This window comes from Puma concolor, chromosome D4 (assembly GCF_028749965.1).
Source record: "Puma concolor isolate L17-30 chromosome D4, mPumCon1.1.hap2, whole genome shotgun sequence".
In the NCBI taxonomy this organism is placed as follows: domain Eukaryota; kingdom Metazoa; phylum Chordata; class Mammalia; order Carnivora; family Felidae; genus Puma; species Puma concolor.
Window position 1 is genome coordinate 60,198,289 of NC_141679.1, and position 15,518 is coordinate 60,213,806.

The 15,518-nt window shown below is 50.4% G+C and overlaps 2 protein-coding genes across 4 annotated transcripts in view; one reads left to right on the forward strand and one right to left on the reverse strand.

The window, feature by feature from the left end:
• SHB (SH2 domain containing adaptor protein B) overlaps positions 1-3,680 on the reverse strand; it is a 136,523-nt gene extending 132,843 nt beyond the window's left edge. Inside the window, exon 1 of one of the 2 annotated variants that reach the window (XM_086683538.1) lies at positions 2,350-3,680. In XM_086683538.1, the coding sequence (XP_086539664.1) occupies positions 2,350-3,063 (714 nt within the window). In that variant the 5' untranslated portion in view covers positions 3,064-3,680. The remainder of the gene's footprint in view (positions 1-2,349) is intronic. The other variant, XM_086683537.1, reaches the window with a different exon arrangement.
• Positions 3,681-4,028: 348 nt separating this feature from the next.
• Positions 4,029-15,518, forward strand: part of ALDH1B1 (aldehyde dehydrogenase 1 family member B1) — a 241,008-nt gene continuing 229,518 nt past the window's right edge. The window contains exon 1 of one of the 2 annotated variants that reach the window (XM_086683547.1): positions 4,029-4,608. The gene's annotated coding sequence lies outside the window, so the exon portion shown is untranslated. The remainder of the gene's footprint in view (positions 4,609-15,518) is intronic. The other variant, XM_086683546.1, reaches the window with a different exon arrangement.

Sequence of the window (15,518 nt, forward strand, 5' to 3'; positions counted from 1 at the left end):
GGCCCTCTGTGGTTGCCTCCCCTCTTCCTGGTTAAAAAGAACATCTGGTAGCTGTGATTCCTGTCTCTGGATCAGAACAATTTCTTAAAAGATCAAAGGTCTCAAAGTCACAACCTAGTAGGTGAAATGCAGCGAAGAGAGATAAAAAAAAAATAATCTAACCTCCCTTAGCAGCTAAATCCCTTCACTGGTCCTCACTGTGCTTAGCTCACAAGGTCCTTCCTAACCTGGGTCCTGATGCCCCTCTGGGGTCCTGCACAACTCTAACCTCTCGATACCAGCCACAAAGGCATCCCCTAAAGTGCCAAGCTCTCGGCAGCCAGCCATCGTCACCACCCCTCCCCCACAATGGCCCTCCCTGACCACCTCCACTTCACCCCCTGCTGTAACAGCACTCCCATCACAGAACTCATCATTAGCACTGCAGCCTGGGCGATAAAATTCAAGGGGGGCTGCTCCAGCACCCAATAGAGGAGGGCACAGAAAAGACCCATAAAATAACATGATGGTGAACGAAGCCAACTCTTAAACACATTTGACATTCCAGCTATAAAACACATTATCCCTCCCTCAGTATTTGAAATAGTCTTAATTGTAATTAGGAAAGAAAATGCCTACTAAAGTTTTGAAAGCCATTAAAGAAAACTTTAGCAAGCAGCAGAACCACAAGCAGTGAGAGAGAAGGATTTGCCCGCCTGGGAGGTGGTCATGGAATAACACAGGGGACACAGAAGGTCAGCACCATTAACTGGGAATCTCTCTACCTTCACTGGTGGGGCCTTGCTCAAACCAACCATAATACCCGGGAACTTCAGAGTCTCCCAAGCCAGCACCTAGCCAAGCCTGAGCCATACATAAGGCAGCAGAGAGCCTCTTTGGTGTTTCCCTCACAGATCAGCCGTAAGCCTTTGATCCTGGAGGCTCCCAGAGAAACCTCCCCCTCCTCCAAGGCAGCACCTGGGGGAACCACCTGGCTCCCAGCTTCTTGTAGGAAGCCCAGAGTTCATGCTTCAGAAGTGTGCCCCCTAACTGGTCCCAGAGGTAGGTGGGATCCTCCACTGACTGCCCACCGTTTAGCAGACCCAGATGAGAGGGGAGACTCTCAGGACCTGGGGCCTCAGAGAGAAGCCAAGCAGAGAAATTAAAAGAGGGGGATCCCTTTAGTCCTCCCGCTTGGAAAACAAAAAGATCCCTTTCCAAGCACCAGCTGGCAGGTAGGAGCCTGTCTCCCTTCTGTCTGGACATCCAGTCCTAAAAGGAACTCAGTCTTCCCCAGCCCACGCCTGGGCAAAAGTTTACCTTTGGGAAAATGTGGGGGTGATGAAGAAAACAAGAGGGACGTCAGCCTGACAGAAATCGCAGGGCACTGGGCCTCAGATATAATCAAAACACTGCCTTCCACCATAAGTAGGCAGAACAAGTATTATTTTATGGGGAAGGGAGGGTGTCACAGGAGTGTGAAAGAGGAGGAGTGGGGGCCCAGTTTGGCTGTAACTGGTCTGCTTCAAAGAGAGGGATCAAAATGGCCTAATATGTGTGTGTGTGGTGGGAGGGGGGTTGTCATAAACTCATCCCCTACATTCCCGGTACAGTAGGGGGTGGGGGTGGGGGTGGGATAAGGAAGAGGTGAGGAGTGGAGGGGTGAGTCTCCTTCCAGCCGGAAGGATTGACTGACCGGACCCCCTTCTGTGCACGGCGGGAGCAACTGACTGGTCGAAGTGGAGAGATCCTGGAGGCAGCACATTTCAACCGGAAAAGCATGCGTGGGGGTTCCCGGTGCAGCTCCAGTACAAAAGGCCGCTCGGATTTGGCAACCTGGCGCGAGGGGTGGGGCAGGGCAGGGCTTTTAGAGGAATTTACAGATGCACGTTTAAAGACAGCCGGTCCGGATCTGCCACCAAGAGTGCTGTGTAATATCGGGCGAGTCCCTTCCCAGCTCTGGACCTCAGTTTCCCATCCACAGAATGGGGGGACGGGGTAAAGAAGAATAAATGCTCTTCTAAATCCGTGCCAGCTCTGACTTTCAGACTTCAGTCCTCGGGGGATGGAAGGGCTGGCTGTCTTTCTTGGTCTAGGTTGGTAGGATGCTCCCGTCAGACTACTTCCGAAGGGGGCACCTGGCTGTGGGCGCAGAGAGGGGACGTTCTAGGAACAGCAGCTAAAGAGACTGTGTCAGGAGGCCGAGGATCCAGGATTAAGCGCGTGCGAGGGGGCAGAACTGGGAAGCAGCGTGGGATCCCTGACCTCAGGGTCCTAGCCCCAAGCTGATGTAGGAACCAGAGCGTTGCCTCAGTTTCCCCACGCGCACCGTGTCTCAGGAACCAGGGGTGAGACCAAGGGACGCCTTACCTTGTCCTTTTTACCGGCCCCGCTCTCCTCCGCGGCCGAGGCGGCACACTTGTTGAGCAGTTTCTTGCCACCGCAGGCCGTCGGACTCCAGGTGCGGCCGCCAGAGCAGGCACCCCCCGGGAGGTCTCCGGCACCGCCCGCGGCGCTCTCCACCTTGATGAGGCGGTGCTTCGGGGAGATGTAGCGCACCTCGGCCGGGGTGGCGGGCCGCCGCTCGCTGCTGCTGCGGTAGAGGTGCGGGGAGCCGGAGGACGAAGACGAGGACGCGGCGGCGCCTGCGCCGGAGGAGGCACAGCAGCAGCCTGCGGCGCCCGACGCGGACGAGGCTGAGAAGGCGCGCTGGCCCCCGCCCGGCTCCCCGCCGCCGCCGCAGTAGTCCAGGCGGCACATGGCGCGCAGTTTGCGCAGCGAAGAGCCAGGCCCGTTGTAGGGGTCCTCAAAGTCGCGCTCCTTCTGTGCGCGGTAGGCGCGGATGAGGTCGCTCGTGCTGCCGCTGTCGTCGGGCAGCGATCCCGACGAGGTCGAGAAGCAGGAGGCGGCGGCCGGACCGCAGGACGCCGAGGCGCCGGCGGAGGCTGGCGGCACGGCCTGGGGGGGCTGCGAGGGCCGCTCGCCCCGGCGCCGCTGCTCGCGGTAGTCCGGCCTCGGCGGCTGCGGGGGGCTCTTGGTCTTGCTGTTGCCCAAGCTGAAGTACTTGTTCAGCCACTTGGCCATGGCGAGAGGCCGCCTAGGGCCGCGGCGCGGGAGCCCGGTCCGCCGCCGCGGCCATTCGGAGAGCAGCGCTGCGGCCCAGGTCCCTCGGCGCCCCGGCCCCGGCGGGGGGCGTCCGGGGCGCCCGCTCCCGACGCCAAGTTCAAGTTCTCTCCGCCGCCTCCTGCCGGCGGATCCTGGCCTCCAGCAGCTGCAGCACCGCCCTCCGCCTCTGCCGCGCGCCTCCCCGGCTTCGGATCTCTCGCCCCTCACGGGCGCGTCTCATGGGATCCCGGCCCGCGGCCCCAAGGAGAGCGAAAGGCCCGGGCGCCCCCCGTCTGGTACACTCTGGCCGTGCGCTCCGCGGCGGAGCGCGCTCCTGCCCCGTCGGAACCGCAGCCTTCGCCTGGGCCGGAATCTGCGGCTGCTACGGGAACTTGTCGGCGTCCTCAGCCCCCCCTTCTTCCTTCCCAAGAGCGCTGGGGGCAGCCCGGCCCCCAGTCGGAGAGCAAGCAGGAGGGAGAGCGAACGAGCGACGGGGGAAGGCAGCCAGCGCCCGCCCGAGCCGCGCGCCCGTGCCCGTCCCGGCGGCGCCTGCCGCTGCTGCCGCCGCCGCCTCCCGAACCGCCGCGTGTGTGACACCCCGGCCGCCAGAGCCCGCCCCGCGCCGCGGCCCCGCCCTCCCCGGGCCTGCGCGCGCCCCGCCCCCCAGCCCGCCCCCGCAGGCTCCGCCCCGCCCACCCCCACGAGCCTGGCCGCCAGCCCGCGGGCCCAAGCCCCGCCCTCCTCGTGCCCTGGTCTTCAGCAGGCGCAACTCTCCACCTCAGCACGCGCCGCCACCCGCGGCCGCCTCGGCGCCAGCCCTGGGGTGGCGCCTGAGGGCACTGGGGTCCCGCGGCGCTGCCGGCTCCGCCTCGCTCGCGGCCCGCCGCCGCCTGCCGCGTGAGGTTGCCAGTAGGAGCCCACCGCGCTCAGAGGCCAGACTTGTGCGCATCTCCGGGTGCCCGCGCGCCGTGCACCTCAGGGACCCCCACTGTTGGAGGGGGGACACGGGGGTTAATTATCCCCGGACATTCCTAGTGTACAGCATGATCCGCGCGAGGGAAGTGCGGCCCGGGACCCCTCGGGGACAGGGTGCCTAATCCCCTTCTTGAAGGGACAGAGACTCCGGTCAGCCCCCCGCGTGCCAGATCTTCGGAGGAGTCTCTATGCTGACGAGCGTGTTAGCAGTCGGGATGACTGATGGAGCCGGGGCCCGGCACCCTTCGCGGCGCCAGGCCGAGGGGAGGCCGGACGTTGGCTTCCCTTTTCACCCCTGAGGAAGTCGGGGGCTTTAACCCCGTGCACTGCCAACCCGAGGACCAAAGGAGGGCCACCCAGGTGGGCCTGGCTGCCACTTCCCGGTCTGGTGGCGCCGAAATGATGTCATCTCCACTAGTCTCTACTTCGCAACTTAAGATCGTCCTTTGATTATTGACCAAAACTGAGGAAACTGAGGCCGAGGGAGGGGGCCCGCTTGCCCAGTGAAGTTTCTCCTGAGAGGCGCCAGAGGAGCTGCCTGGAAACGAGGTAACTGCCACGAGAGCCGGTGCTCCTTTGAGTTTGACCGCCAAACCCCAGGGTATTATTAACCCTGAGGTGTGAGGACTGAGACCCCCCAAGTCAGAGGAATTCCCTCAGAAGGCTGACTTATTAGGACAGTGGCCCTAATCATTAATCGTCTCCACTTGCTACCTATGTTCGAATAGATGGGCTTTAGGGGGAGTCTATTCTTTTTTCGTATCCTGTAGGAAAAGTGGGACCTGTTAGGGCAGGTGGAAGGCCAGAGCCTCTTTCGGTCAGGACACAGCGCTGGCTCCCTGGCCATGCTGGATGTGGAGGTCCCATTCACAGTCTGAGAGCTGTCGCCTCTTTGCTGCCTGAGGCCACAGTGGGGAAGTGGCAGAACCAGGACTCCAACTTGGATCTTACTCTGAAGGCTGTGCTCTGGCCACTCAGCCGCACAGTGATGTAATGGAATTGATTGCAGATTGTCCCTTCAGGATCAAGCCATTTGCTCTTTCCCTCTTTGGTCAGACAGGACTGTCATCCTCTATGAGCCAGTTAATTTTTTTAAACCCACCATTATAACTCCCACAGTCACAAACCCCATCTACGCAGCCCCTTCTTTGCCTGAGATGTACCTACTTAACATTTCTCAGGAAATAATCTGTGTGTGTGTGCGTTTGTGTGTGAGAGAGAGAGAGAGAGGGTGGGGGGAGAGAGGGAGAGAGGGAGAGAAATGTGTCTAGGGGATACTGGAAGACCCAGAAATTGACTTGGGCCAAGGTGTTTATTTTGGGTAACCCTAAACTGAAGTATCTCAAATTATCCTTTAAATCACCCCTCTGCTGTATCTGCTGTGTAAACAATTATTCTGTAAGCAAGAGAGGCCCAAATAGAAAACCCAAAAGGCAAGGACATCTTCATTGTAAGCCCCTCCTTTCAACCAACCACAAACCCTCTCTGGCTCCCTCCCCTCTCATTTAAATGGTTTGTAGGCTCAGAAAAGAGGAGCGGCCAGATCCTGGCAACAGGCCAGGCCACTCAGGACAAGAAAGTCTTCTTCAGGATCTGGAAACTTGTTGCCTGCATGTGGGTTGCACATGGAAAAATTATCTCTGCCTTTAGGTTTAGGTTTAGGAAGAAAAGTTATATTTCACAACTTATTTTTTCCATTTCACTTTCAGCGGACCATGGGGTTAGACCCACTTTTCCATGTGATGCCTCTGCTGGGGTATAATTTGCAAGCCAAAAATTATTGTAATGCTATAGTATTATGCCAAAAACTTCCAGAGCACTTGTGTATCTGCTCAACCCCAACACATTCTGTATATAATTAACCCTACTCATCAGCCCTGCGAGTTGGTGTTATTCCCAGTTTACAGATGGGGTAACTGGACGAAGGTAGTATTTACCTCAAGCAGTCAAAAACACATGGGTGTTTTCCTTTGGGAACTAGTGTAGACACAACTTAAAGGGCAGAGTCAGAAATAATCATTCTGAAAGGAAACAGAAAAGTTTCCTAAAGACGATGTTGGAGAAGTAGTATGTCAAATGGTTAAGGAGACAGGAACTCTCAGGGAAAGGACTCAGGGCACTATAGGGGGTTAGAACTAAACAGACTTTCCTTTCAGAGAAACAGCCACCCCATTTCACAGAGGGAAAACAAATGACTGAAGGGAAGAGATAGAATCCAGAGACACACCTGGGGTTTGTACCCAGTCTCTTGATATCACAAACCCAACACTATGCCCATTGTTGGCATTTTTTACTCTTAGCTCTCCCCTCCCCACCAACACTCATCTCTGATTTTCTTAACGGAAGGGTTGAGTATGATCCTGTGTCTGTTTCTGCCCTGTCTCTATTTCTCACTTCAGACCAAGCTGGGGACATGGCAGCTCTTTTCATCCTTTCAGTATCTGGAGGTAGCTATGTTATTGATAGAGGCCTGGAAAAAATGATGCCACCAACCCAACAGACTCATCTACTTCTTTCAGTTCAGGCCAACAAATGTTAATGTCAGTCTCCTGCTGTGAGCCAGGCCCCAGGGCAGGAGTCTGGCCTGGAAGCATAAATTTGGGAGCCAATAGTGCTCTGAGAAGACCTGAGGCAAAACCTTCTGTCCTCCTAGACACCTTCTTTCATTCCTGCTCCATCCAACCCTTCAGGAAGGAGTATTCAGAATCCTACCACTTCTCACCAACTCCACTGCTTCCACCCCAGTCCAACACTCCATCTCTTGCCTGGATCATCAGAGGCATCTGTTACCCATTTCCCTGCTTCTGTCTCAACACAGCAGCCAGTGATCCTATTAAAACTGAATCTGATTGTGTCCCTCCTCTGCTCAAATCTCTCATTAAATCCCCATGTCCCTAAAAGTAAATGCCAAAATTCTTATAGTAGCCCATAAGGCCTTACATGACCTAGTCCCCTCAAATTCCTGACTTCATTTTGTACTGTCCTCTCTCCTGCTCCAATCAGGCTGCCTCTTCCTGGTGTTTGTTGAACACTCTCACCTTGGAACCTTCCTACTACATCTCCTCTGCCTAGAATGCTTTCTCCCAGCTGTCCCCATGGGTCATCCTTCCTTCCCTTCAGGTCTGTATTTAAACATCACACACTCAGTGAGGCCTCCCCTGGGTACCATTTCTAGAATTGTTTCCCCACTCAACACTTCCTATCCTTCCCTGGTTTATTTTTCTGAGTATCACTCAACTCCATCTCATGCACAGCATATTTTACTTATTTTTTGTTTGTCTGTTTATTCCTTGTCCTGCCCCACAATGGGAAAGGGATCTTTGCTTTTGTTCACTGCATATCTCCAGTGTCTAGGACACTGCCTGACACCTAGTAGTCACATGATGAATATTTGTTCAGGTGAGCAAGTAAATGTGAGTGGGCGATCACGAAGGGTAGAAAGACAGAGAGCTAAAGCTTGACATCTCTGCCGTGGACCCGGTGCTAGTGGCTATTAACTTTGATCTGGAGGTGGGAGCATATGAGACTTTTTTTGAAAGTTTTTGAAGCAAGTGTGTTCTGGTGTTCTGTTCCCATGCTATGTCTCTAAAGCAGAGGAAGCAGAATGAGATTTATGCCTGTCTTCCCAGCATCCGAAGGGGGTTCCAAGAAGGTTGTGGCATCCAGGTAGCCCCCTTCCACAAGAGTCCCAGTCATGCTGGAATGCAAGCCTGTCCTTGTGTCACTGAGCCAGCTCTATTCTCTCCACCTCGGGTACAACTAATCTTAGGAATCTCATTATGGGTCGAAAGATAATCCTCTATATCTAGATTAAAGGCTGTGTTTTGACCATTACCACACATTGAGCATTGAGCCGACAGTTTAATTGAACTGTTTATGCCGCTGCCTTGATCTCTTCCCAGAGAATTTACGACTAATTCTGAGTGTCTCTGCGAATTAAGTGGGCCTCTCCCAACATGCTTTGCCTGAAGTTTGCCTGTGCCAAATCCCACTTGTCCTTGTGTTACCCAATTATGCACTCTTGCTCACGACTGTCTCTGCTGGTACCACTTCCAGTCCACTTCCTCCCTGAGGTGGCCATTAGAGATATGGCTCTGAGAATGGCCACATCCTAGGACAGCCTCTGTGATACCTGCAGCAGCAGAAAGGGGGTGGAGGTGAGGATTGGCATGGGAGCAGAGAGAACATAAATCATACTGATTCCTTTGAAGTCACCTCCGGGCAAATGACAATGACCTCCTAACTAGAAAAGGTACAAGTGTCTTTAGCACAGTTAAGTGTGATGGAAGGAAAAGAGCTCTGGACTGAGGTCAAGACTCCTGAGTTCTTATCCTGGCTGTCTTCTGACTTCCTATGCGACCTGTGAGGCCTTGCTCTTACTATTTATAAAATAGGAGCTGGCAGATCATTGTTTCTCATTCTGTGTTATGGAAGTGTCTAAGAGTAGGGTTGCCAAATTTAGAAAAAACAAAACAATAATAGCAAAAAAAGACATCCATGCAATATTTGGGACATATTTACAGTGAAATACTATTCATTGTTTATCTGAAATTCAAATTTAACTGGGTGTCCTATATTTGTCTGTCCATGTGGGAGATAAAAAAGGCTCCCAACCCCTAGCCTAGCCTCTGCTAATGAAATGGACAAGAGCAGATGTTCTTAACCCTGGCTGAACATTATAATCACCTACACAGCTTATATAGTACCAGTGACCAGTCTGTATTCAAGACCAGTTAAGTCAGAATTTCTGGTAGTGGATTCAGGCATTGTATTTTTTTCTTTTTAATTAAAAACCCCCTTCAGTGAGTCCAATGTGCAGCCAAGTTTGAAAACCAGTGGACTAGAGCAGGGGTTCTCACAGTGAGGTCCCTGGGCCAGAGCATCAGCTTCACCTGAGAACTTGTTAGTAATACAAATTATTGGCAGGGAAGGGGAGAAGAAAGAAAGAAGGAAAAAGAAGAAGGAAGAGGAAGGGAGGGAGGGAAGAAGAAAGGAAGGAAGGAAAAAATAAAAGGAAATATAAATTGTCGTTCTGACTTCCAGACTTTCAGAATTAGAAGCTAGGGGTTATAGCCCAGCAAGCCTTCCAGGTAATTCTGCTGTAGCTAAAGTCTGAGAACCAGTTTTAAAGTTCCTTAGATAACAACAATGACCTGTCTTTTGGGGCCTGATATATATGTGGGTGCTAAGAAAGCAAATTAGTTGAATTGCTTTTCAGTGATGCATCCTAATGGTCAAACATCTGGCAATTACAGCATAAATTATAGAGGTTGCAAACCCACTGGGTACAATAGCTTTTTCAGTCCCAACCATCAGTCTGATAGCAGTCTTGAAGGCTACCATTGGCACCTGAAGCTTACTGCCAATAGGACAAGGTAGTCTGGGAAGAGCCAGAAATGGACTACAAGTGTCTGAGGGCATAAAGTTCTGGGTCAGGCAACCTGAAGGCCCAGCAGAAAGGGGCTGTGGAGCCCGTGGGCAAGGAAGAAGTGGAAAGTGTGGCAGAAAGAAACCACAGGTGGGGGGTACATTAGGTCAGCCCAGGTCCCAAGGAGACTGGGGCAGTGAATATCAGGGGTGTCTCCAGGGCTGGTTAGGCCAAGTCACACTGCTTCCGTGAGGAACCAGCACCAGGGCAGGCCAAAGTTGATGCAGACTAGAGCAGGTGGGTAGCAGAGGTGGAGAAGGGAGGCTATCCTTGCTTTGTTTTGCTTTGTTCTGTGTTAAGAGGCAAGTGGTGTTCAAGAACAGAGCAGCATTTTTTGCTGCAGTGGAGGAGGGCTTAAATGCAAGCCCACTAGCATACCAGGTTTTCTCTGGGGGTCTCACATTCAGGTTTCTTTGCTTCTGGGATGCCAGGTGCCCAGAATATGTGACTCTCTTGTCCTTGAGAGACATCTGGAGGGCAGGTAGCAGGGACTGTGCATTATTCATTTCTGTCCACCCCCAGGCTTTGCTCAGTGCCTGCCAAAAGCTAGGCCCTGAGTGACTGTGTGTGGAATCGAATCCAATAGAGATCCAACAAATCATCGTTCTTATGTATGAGTTATCACCTCAGGCCCTAATAAACCACACCACTGAGAGAGCCCAGACATTCCACATGCAAAAGGGCACTTGTCACCCTTGGAGAATCATTGCAGACTTTCCTCCTTGCTGCCTTCCTTTCTCCTTTCCTTCCACTGAGCACCACTCCTGTGCAAGGCCAGATGTTACTGACCAGCTTTGCCATGAGGGCTTTTCGCTTTGTAGGGAACAACTGAAAAAAGAAGGCAAGAGGCAGCAAACATTGAAACTTCCATGATCACACTTACATGGGTTCTGATGTGAATCGCTTTGTGCTAGTGTGTACAACTGTAAATCTGAAGAGTTTAATCTGCTTCTCCTCATCTCCAAAGTAAACTTCGGAGTTCCTGAAAAGGTGAAATTTATTACTTTAAGCCCTACAGTTGGGAAAGTGATTTATATCCTGCACAAAAAATGTTCTTTTGATGCAGTTTCCATCCTCTCACTTTGGCTGTAACATTTAAAGACAAGTTTTTTAATGTTTTATTTATTTTTTGAGAGAACGTGAGCGGAAAAGGGGCAGAGCGGGGGAGGAAAGAGGATCCCAAGTGGGCTCTACTCTGACAGGGTGACAGCAGCAAGCCCGCTGTGGGGCTTGAACTCAAGAACCACGAGATCATGACCTGAGCCAAAGTAGGATGCTCAACCAACTGAGCCACCCAGGTGCCCCTAAAGACAGTTTTTAAAAGTCACTTTTCATGCATAGTTTTCTCCCACTACACTTTATGTTTTTCCTTGAATTAAAATGGTTACCATGCTGCCATCTGAGGCTTTCCTAAGTGGGATACATTGGTCTTAGCCAAAGCCAGGAAAGAGTTAAAGTTGCAAATGGCAGTCTGTCTTCTGTCTCAGTTTGGGGGTGGGGTGGTGGAGACTGCCCAATTGTGTGTCCTTCTCTTTCCTTCCCTAGGGCTGAGTGTAGGATATTGAGTCTCCCCAAATAACTCAGACCCTAGGGGTAAATGCCTGCTGGGAATAGGGGATTCTGTAGATCAGAGGGAACTTTCAAGGCCAAAAGATCTGATCTGGGCTTAGAGAAGAGCTCAGCCACTTTACATCGAACAACCACTAACCAGTCCTTACCAAGTCACCGGGACACCAGGTATCAGCTTCTTTCACCAAGCTGGCATCCCAGAGAATGATCATACTCAGATGGAGTCCCTTAAGGCCAATGGGTACAGCTTGGAGAGGCACTGACAGATGGGGGCAGAATCTCAGTGAGCCTCTAGATCACTGGAATTTCTGGAGCTCTTGGAGTTTACAAGGTGCTGTAGAATCACTGCTTATTGCACATGTTCAGAGGAGGGAGCTGTTGGTTTTCAGCTTCCCAGAGTCATGGTGAGTGAAAAGGATCCTTCTGCCCAGTCCTCAGTGCCCACTCTGATTCATTTGGTCCTAATGTTCAGAGAGTGATGAACTTGGGGACTCTAGACTGTGGGCTCACTTCACCCCCAAGACTGGAGCAGCATTTCATTCATATACTTTGGATCTGGAGCTAGCAAACCCAGAGAAAAGTATTGCTTTCTTCATGAATTTCCAGCTTTTATTTTTATAGCTCTATTCATATTTCCATTTGTTCCCATTTGTGGACATCTTTGTAGTGGATAACCTTTTTATGTTATTGTTAGGCTTTCACCATAGGAATTCACTTCTCCAATAGACCACTTTTGCTATAAAGTGGCACATCCACCATGGCCGCAGTGTGGGTCCGGGAGCTCAGGCTTGAGAATCACCTAGAAAACAGTCAGAATGTATTCTCCCAAACCACTGCAGAGAAGCTGACTCAGATCCTAGTGGGTGGGGCCCAGGAATTTGCATTTTTACATGAACCACAGCTGATTCTCCTCAGATGGGACAGGGACCCCACTTTGAGAAGCTCCAGCTCATCTCTGAGCTCCAATCCATGACATGAGCCAACAAGTTGTGTGTGAAGGCAGTTTTGACTTTTTGTTCTTGTGGTCTGATCTTCAGAGGGTCAGGCTGCCTGCATCTCACTCAGGCAGGCAGGCTGCCTGTGGTAAGTGTCCCTGCAGGGCACCATGTAGCCTCCAGTTGTGCACTCCTATTTATCCTGAGCAAATCTCCCTCAGTGGCCAGTTAATTGGATTCTGAGAAGTGTAGATTAGGCTGGAGGAAGAGGAGAGAACAGATGTGAACACTGAGAACACAGAGAACAGTGTACTGGCCACTGTGCTCCAGGCTTCACACCAATGGTATCTGCCAACATCCTGTAGAAACACTCACGTTGGGCCTTAACACTGCCATTTTCCAGCTGAGGAGACGAGGGCTCTGAGGTCACACAGCTAGTTGTGGTAGACTCAGATATGTTCAACTTAAAGGACTTCCTCTTTTTTGGTTTTTTTCTTGGGGGTTGGGGAGGAATGGATGCATTTATAATTTTTCCCTTTTTATTTTGAAAAATTTTACACTACCGAAAAATTGCAAGAATAATACAATCAACCCCAGACTCTTTAATTGTTAGCATTTTGCCACATCTGCACTCTTATCTAATTGTGCTAATCCATTTGAGAATTTTGAAGCATTGTGTTGAATTACTCCTAAATAGTTCAGCCCATCTCCGAAGAAAAAGGTCATTCCTCCACAAAACCATAATGAAATGATCATAATTGGGAAGTTTAACATTAGTACATTGTAGAGGCTGCTTTTAGACAACAGGTTTGAGCAATGAAAACTTGATCAAGGCAAAAGGTCCCACAGCAACCCCCTGGCTGAATACAGACAGGTTCATCAGGCCACCCACCTCAAAATATCCATAGAACCTAACTAACCAATGGGCTATTTACAACCAGGGACAGTTATCAAAAAAAGGAAAATTCTGTATGTCCCCATACTTCCTTCCTTCCCATTTTTTTTTAAAGCATGCTTTGCACCCAATGTGGGGCTTGAATTCTTGACCCTGAGTTTAAGAGTCTCATGCTCTACCAACTGAGCCAGCCAGGCACCTCTACCCCTGCCCTGGCACTGACCCCAACCTTCCTCCAGCTTCTACCTGATCGTCACCCCACATTTTAGGGGTCTCCATCCCATTGAGAGAGACATAATATACATTACTATTTAATAACTGGTAATTACTTTACCAATTGTTTGTAAAATGTCCATTATAGCTTTTTTTTTTTTGATTCAGCATTCAATCTAGGATCACTCGCTGCATTTACTTGTCACATCTCCTTAGTGCCTTTTCATCTAGAATGGTATTCCAGTTTTTGTTTTTTATCTTTTGTAACCCTGACATTTTTTAAAATTTTTTTTTTTCAACGTTTTTATTTATTTTTTTGGGACAGAGAGAGACAGAGCATGAACGGGGGAGAGGCAGAGAGAGAGGGAGACACAGAATCGGAAACAGGCTCCAGGCTCCGAGCCATCAGCCCAGAGCCTGACGCGGGGCTCGAACTCACGGACCGTGAGATCGTGACCTGGCTGAAGTCGGACGCTTAACCGACTGCGCCACCCAGGCGCCTGAACCCTGACATTTTTTAAGAGACCAGGCCTGTTGTTGTACAGAATATCCCTCAATTTGGATTTGTTGGATTGTTTCCTCATGACGTATTCTTCTCAGGGCTTCATGTCAGAGGGACAAAAGATATGCCCTTTTGGTTTGTCCTCCACAGTCTCTTGCCAGGTGAGGATACAGTTAAAAAGACTAGTGGTAGGAAGAAAAGCAGCATAGGTTTGAGGAATCAAGGCAGGTTTTGAAGAGCAACAGAAGCAAGTTCAAGTCCTGGCTCTGATCTCTTAGACACAACCTACCAAAATACCTTAAGTACAACTCAAAATATCCTGTTTCTTCTTCTAACACATCTCCCAGCTGCACCTTTTTCTATGCTTCCACATTTTTTCCCATTCTAGGGCACTTCTGTCCTTACGGCCTCCTTTCTGTCGCCCATGCCCCAATCTGTCCCACATGTCCTACCATTAGTTGCCCTAAAACGTGTCCTTTGCTATCATATTCACCTGACTTCCTTCTTCCTCGGTACATCAAGTCTGAATGTCTGGTAGTCAACACCTTCCATTGTTGGACCTCATCCCACCCTACGTGAACTTACCTCCCCGTGTTTCCCATGGGGAAATGTGATTGCTCTTGATTTGGCTGCTAGCACATCTTTTCTCTTCCCTCATTAGAGTGATGACCCTTCCCTTCCACTGCTGGGTATATATACATGTATTGGTTAGAATATGGTCACAAACAGGAGCTGCTGGAATTTAAAGTAGGACAGTATTGGGGCTCCTGGGTGGCTCAGTCAGTTGAGCACCTGACTTTGGCTCAGGTCATGATCTCACAGCTCATGAGTTCGAGTCCCACATCAGACTCTGTCTGTGCTGACAGCTCAGAGCGTGGAGCCTGCTGCAGATTCTGTGTCTCCCTCTCTCCCTCTCTGCCCTTCCATCTCTTACACTCTGTCTTTTGCTCTCTCTCAAAAATAAACATTAAAAAAATAAAGTAGGAAGATATTTAATAAAGGGAATTAAGTACTTACAAAATCATTGAAAAGTCTGCACAAAGGTCAAGGAAGGCCACCAGTTTTGTCACTAGCTCTCGTAGATAGGAATTGGAAGGAACTTGGGAAACCAAGAGAGATGATCACAGCTGCCTTCAATCTTGAGGCCCAAGTTTTTCAGGAATATACTTAAAGGCCACTGCAAAATGTCATGTCTCCTTAAGCCTCAAGTTTGACGTTGCCAGAAGAACAAAAATCTGGCTTCTGCCTTATTCTGCCTTCCACATCTTGGCAAGTGTTTCTCACTCATATGTTCTACTCTAGGGTGTGTAGATAGGGACTCTGGGACATGTCCTTCCCAAGCATCTAGACACCGTGGTATAGGGAAGAGCATAGAAGGAATGCTGGGTCAATAAATGTCTTTCGCTGGGACTCTGCTGATGGAGCTAGTGAGAAAAACTTTCTCTGTTTTCTGCGATTACAGCTGGAAGCATATGAAACTGCTTTCTGTGGAAGCCATCTTTCCTGTCTTTTGGAGGGAGCTCAGATGTGGCAGGAGAGAATGGGGCCCCCAAAAGATGACAGAGTGAAAAACAGAGCTGGAGATCAAGAAGGAGACAGAGAGAGAGAGAGAGAGAGAGAGAGAGCAAGCTGATAAGATTGTGTCAGCACTGGATTTGGTCATATGACCTTTGCCAGTACTATCCATGTCATTCTCAGTTATTGCAATCCATAAATTTCTTTTTTTGCCTAAGCTAATTTAAGTTGGATTTCTGTTATGACCAAAAGGGTCCTAATGAATAGTGGGAGGGATACATGTAAATATGACACAGTCAGAGTGTGGTATGTGCTATATAAAGAGGAGTAACAAAGTGGTATGAGCACCCAGAGACCATGTAAGAAGGGAGCTCATCTCCATTTTATCTGGGAAATGTTATT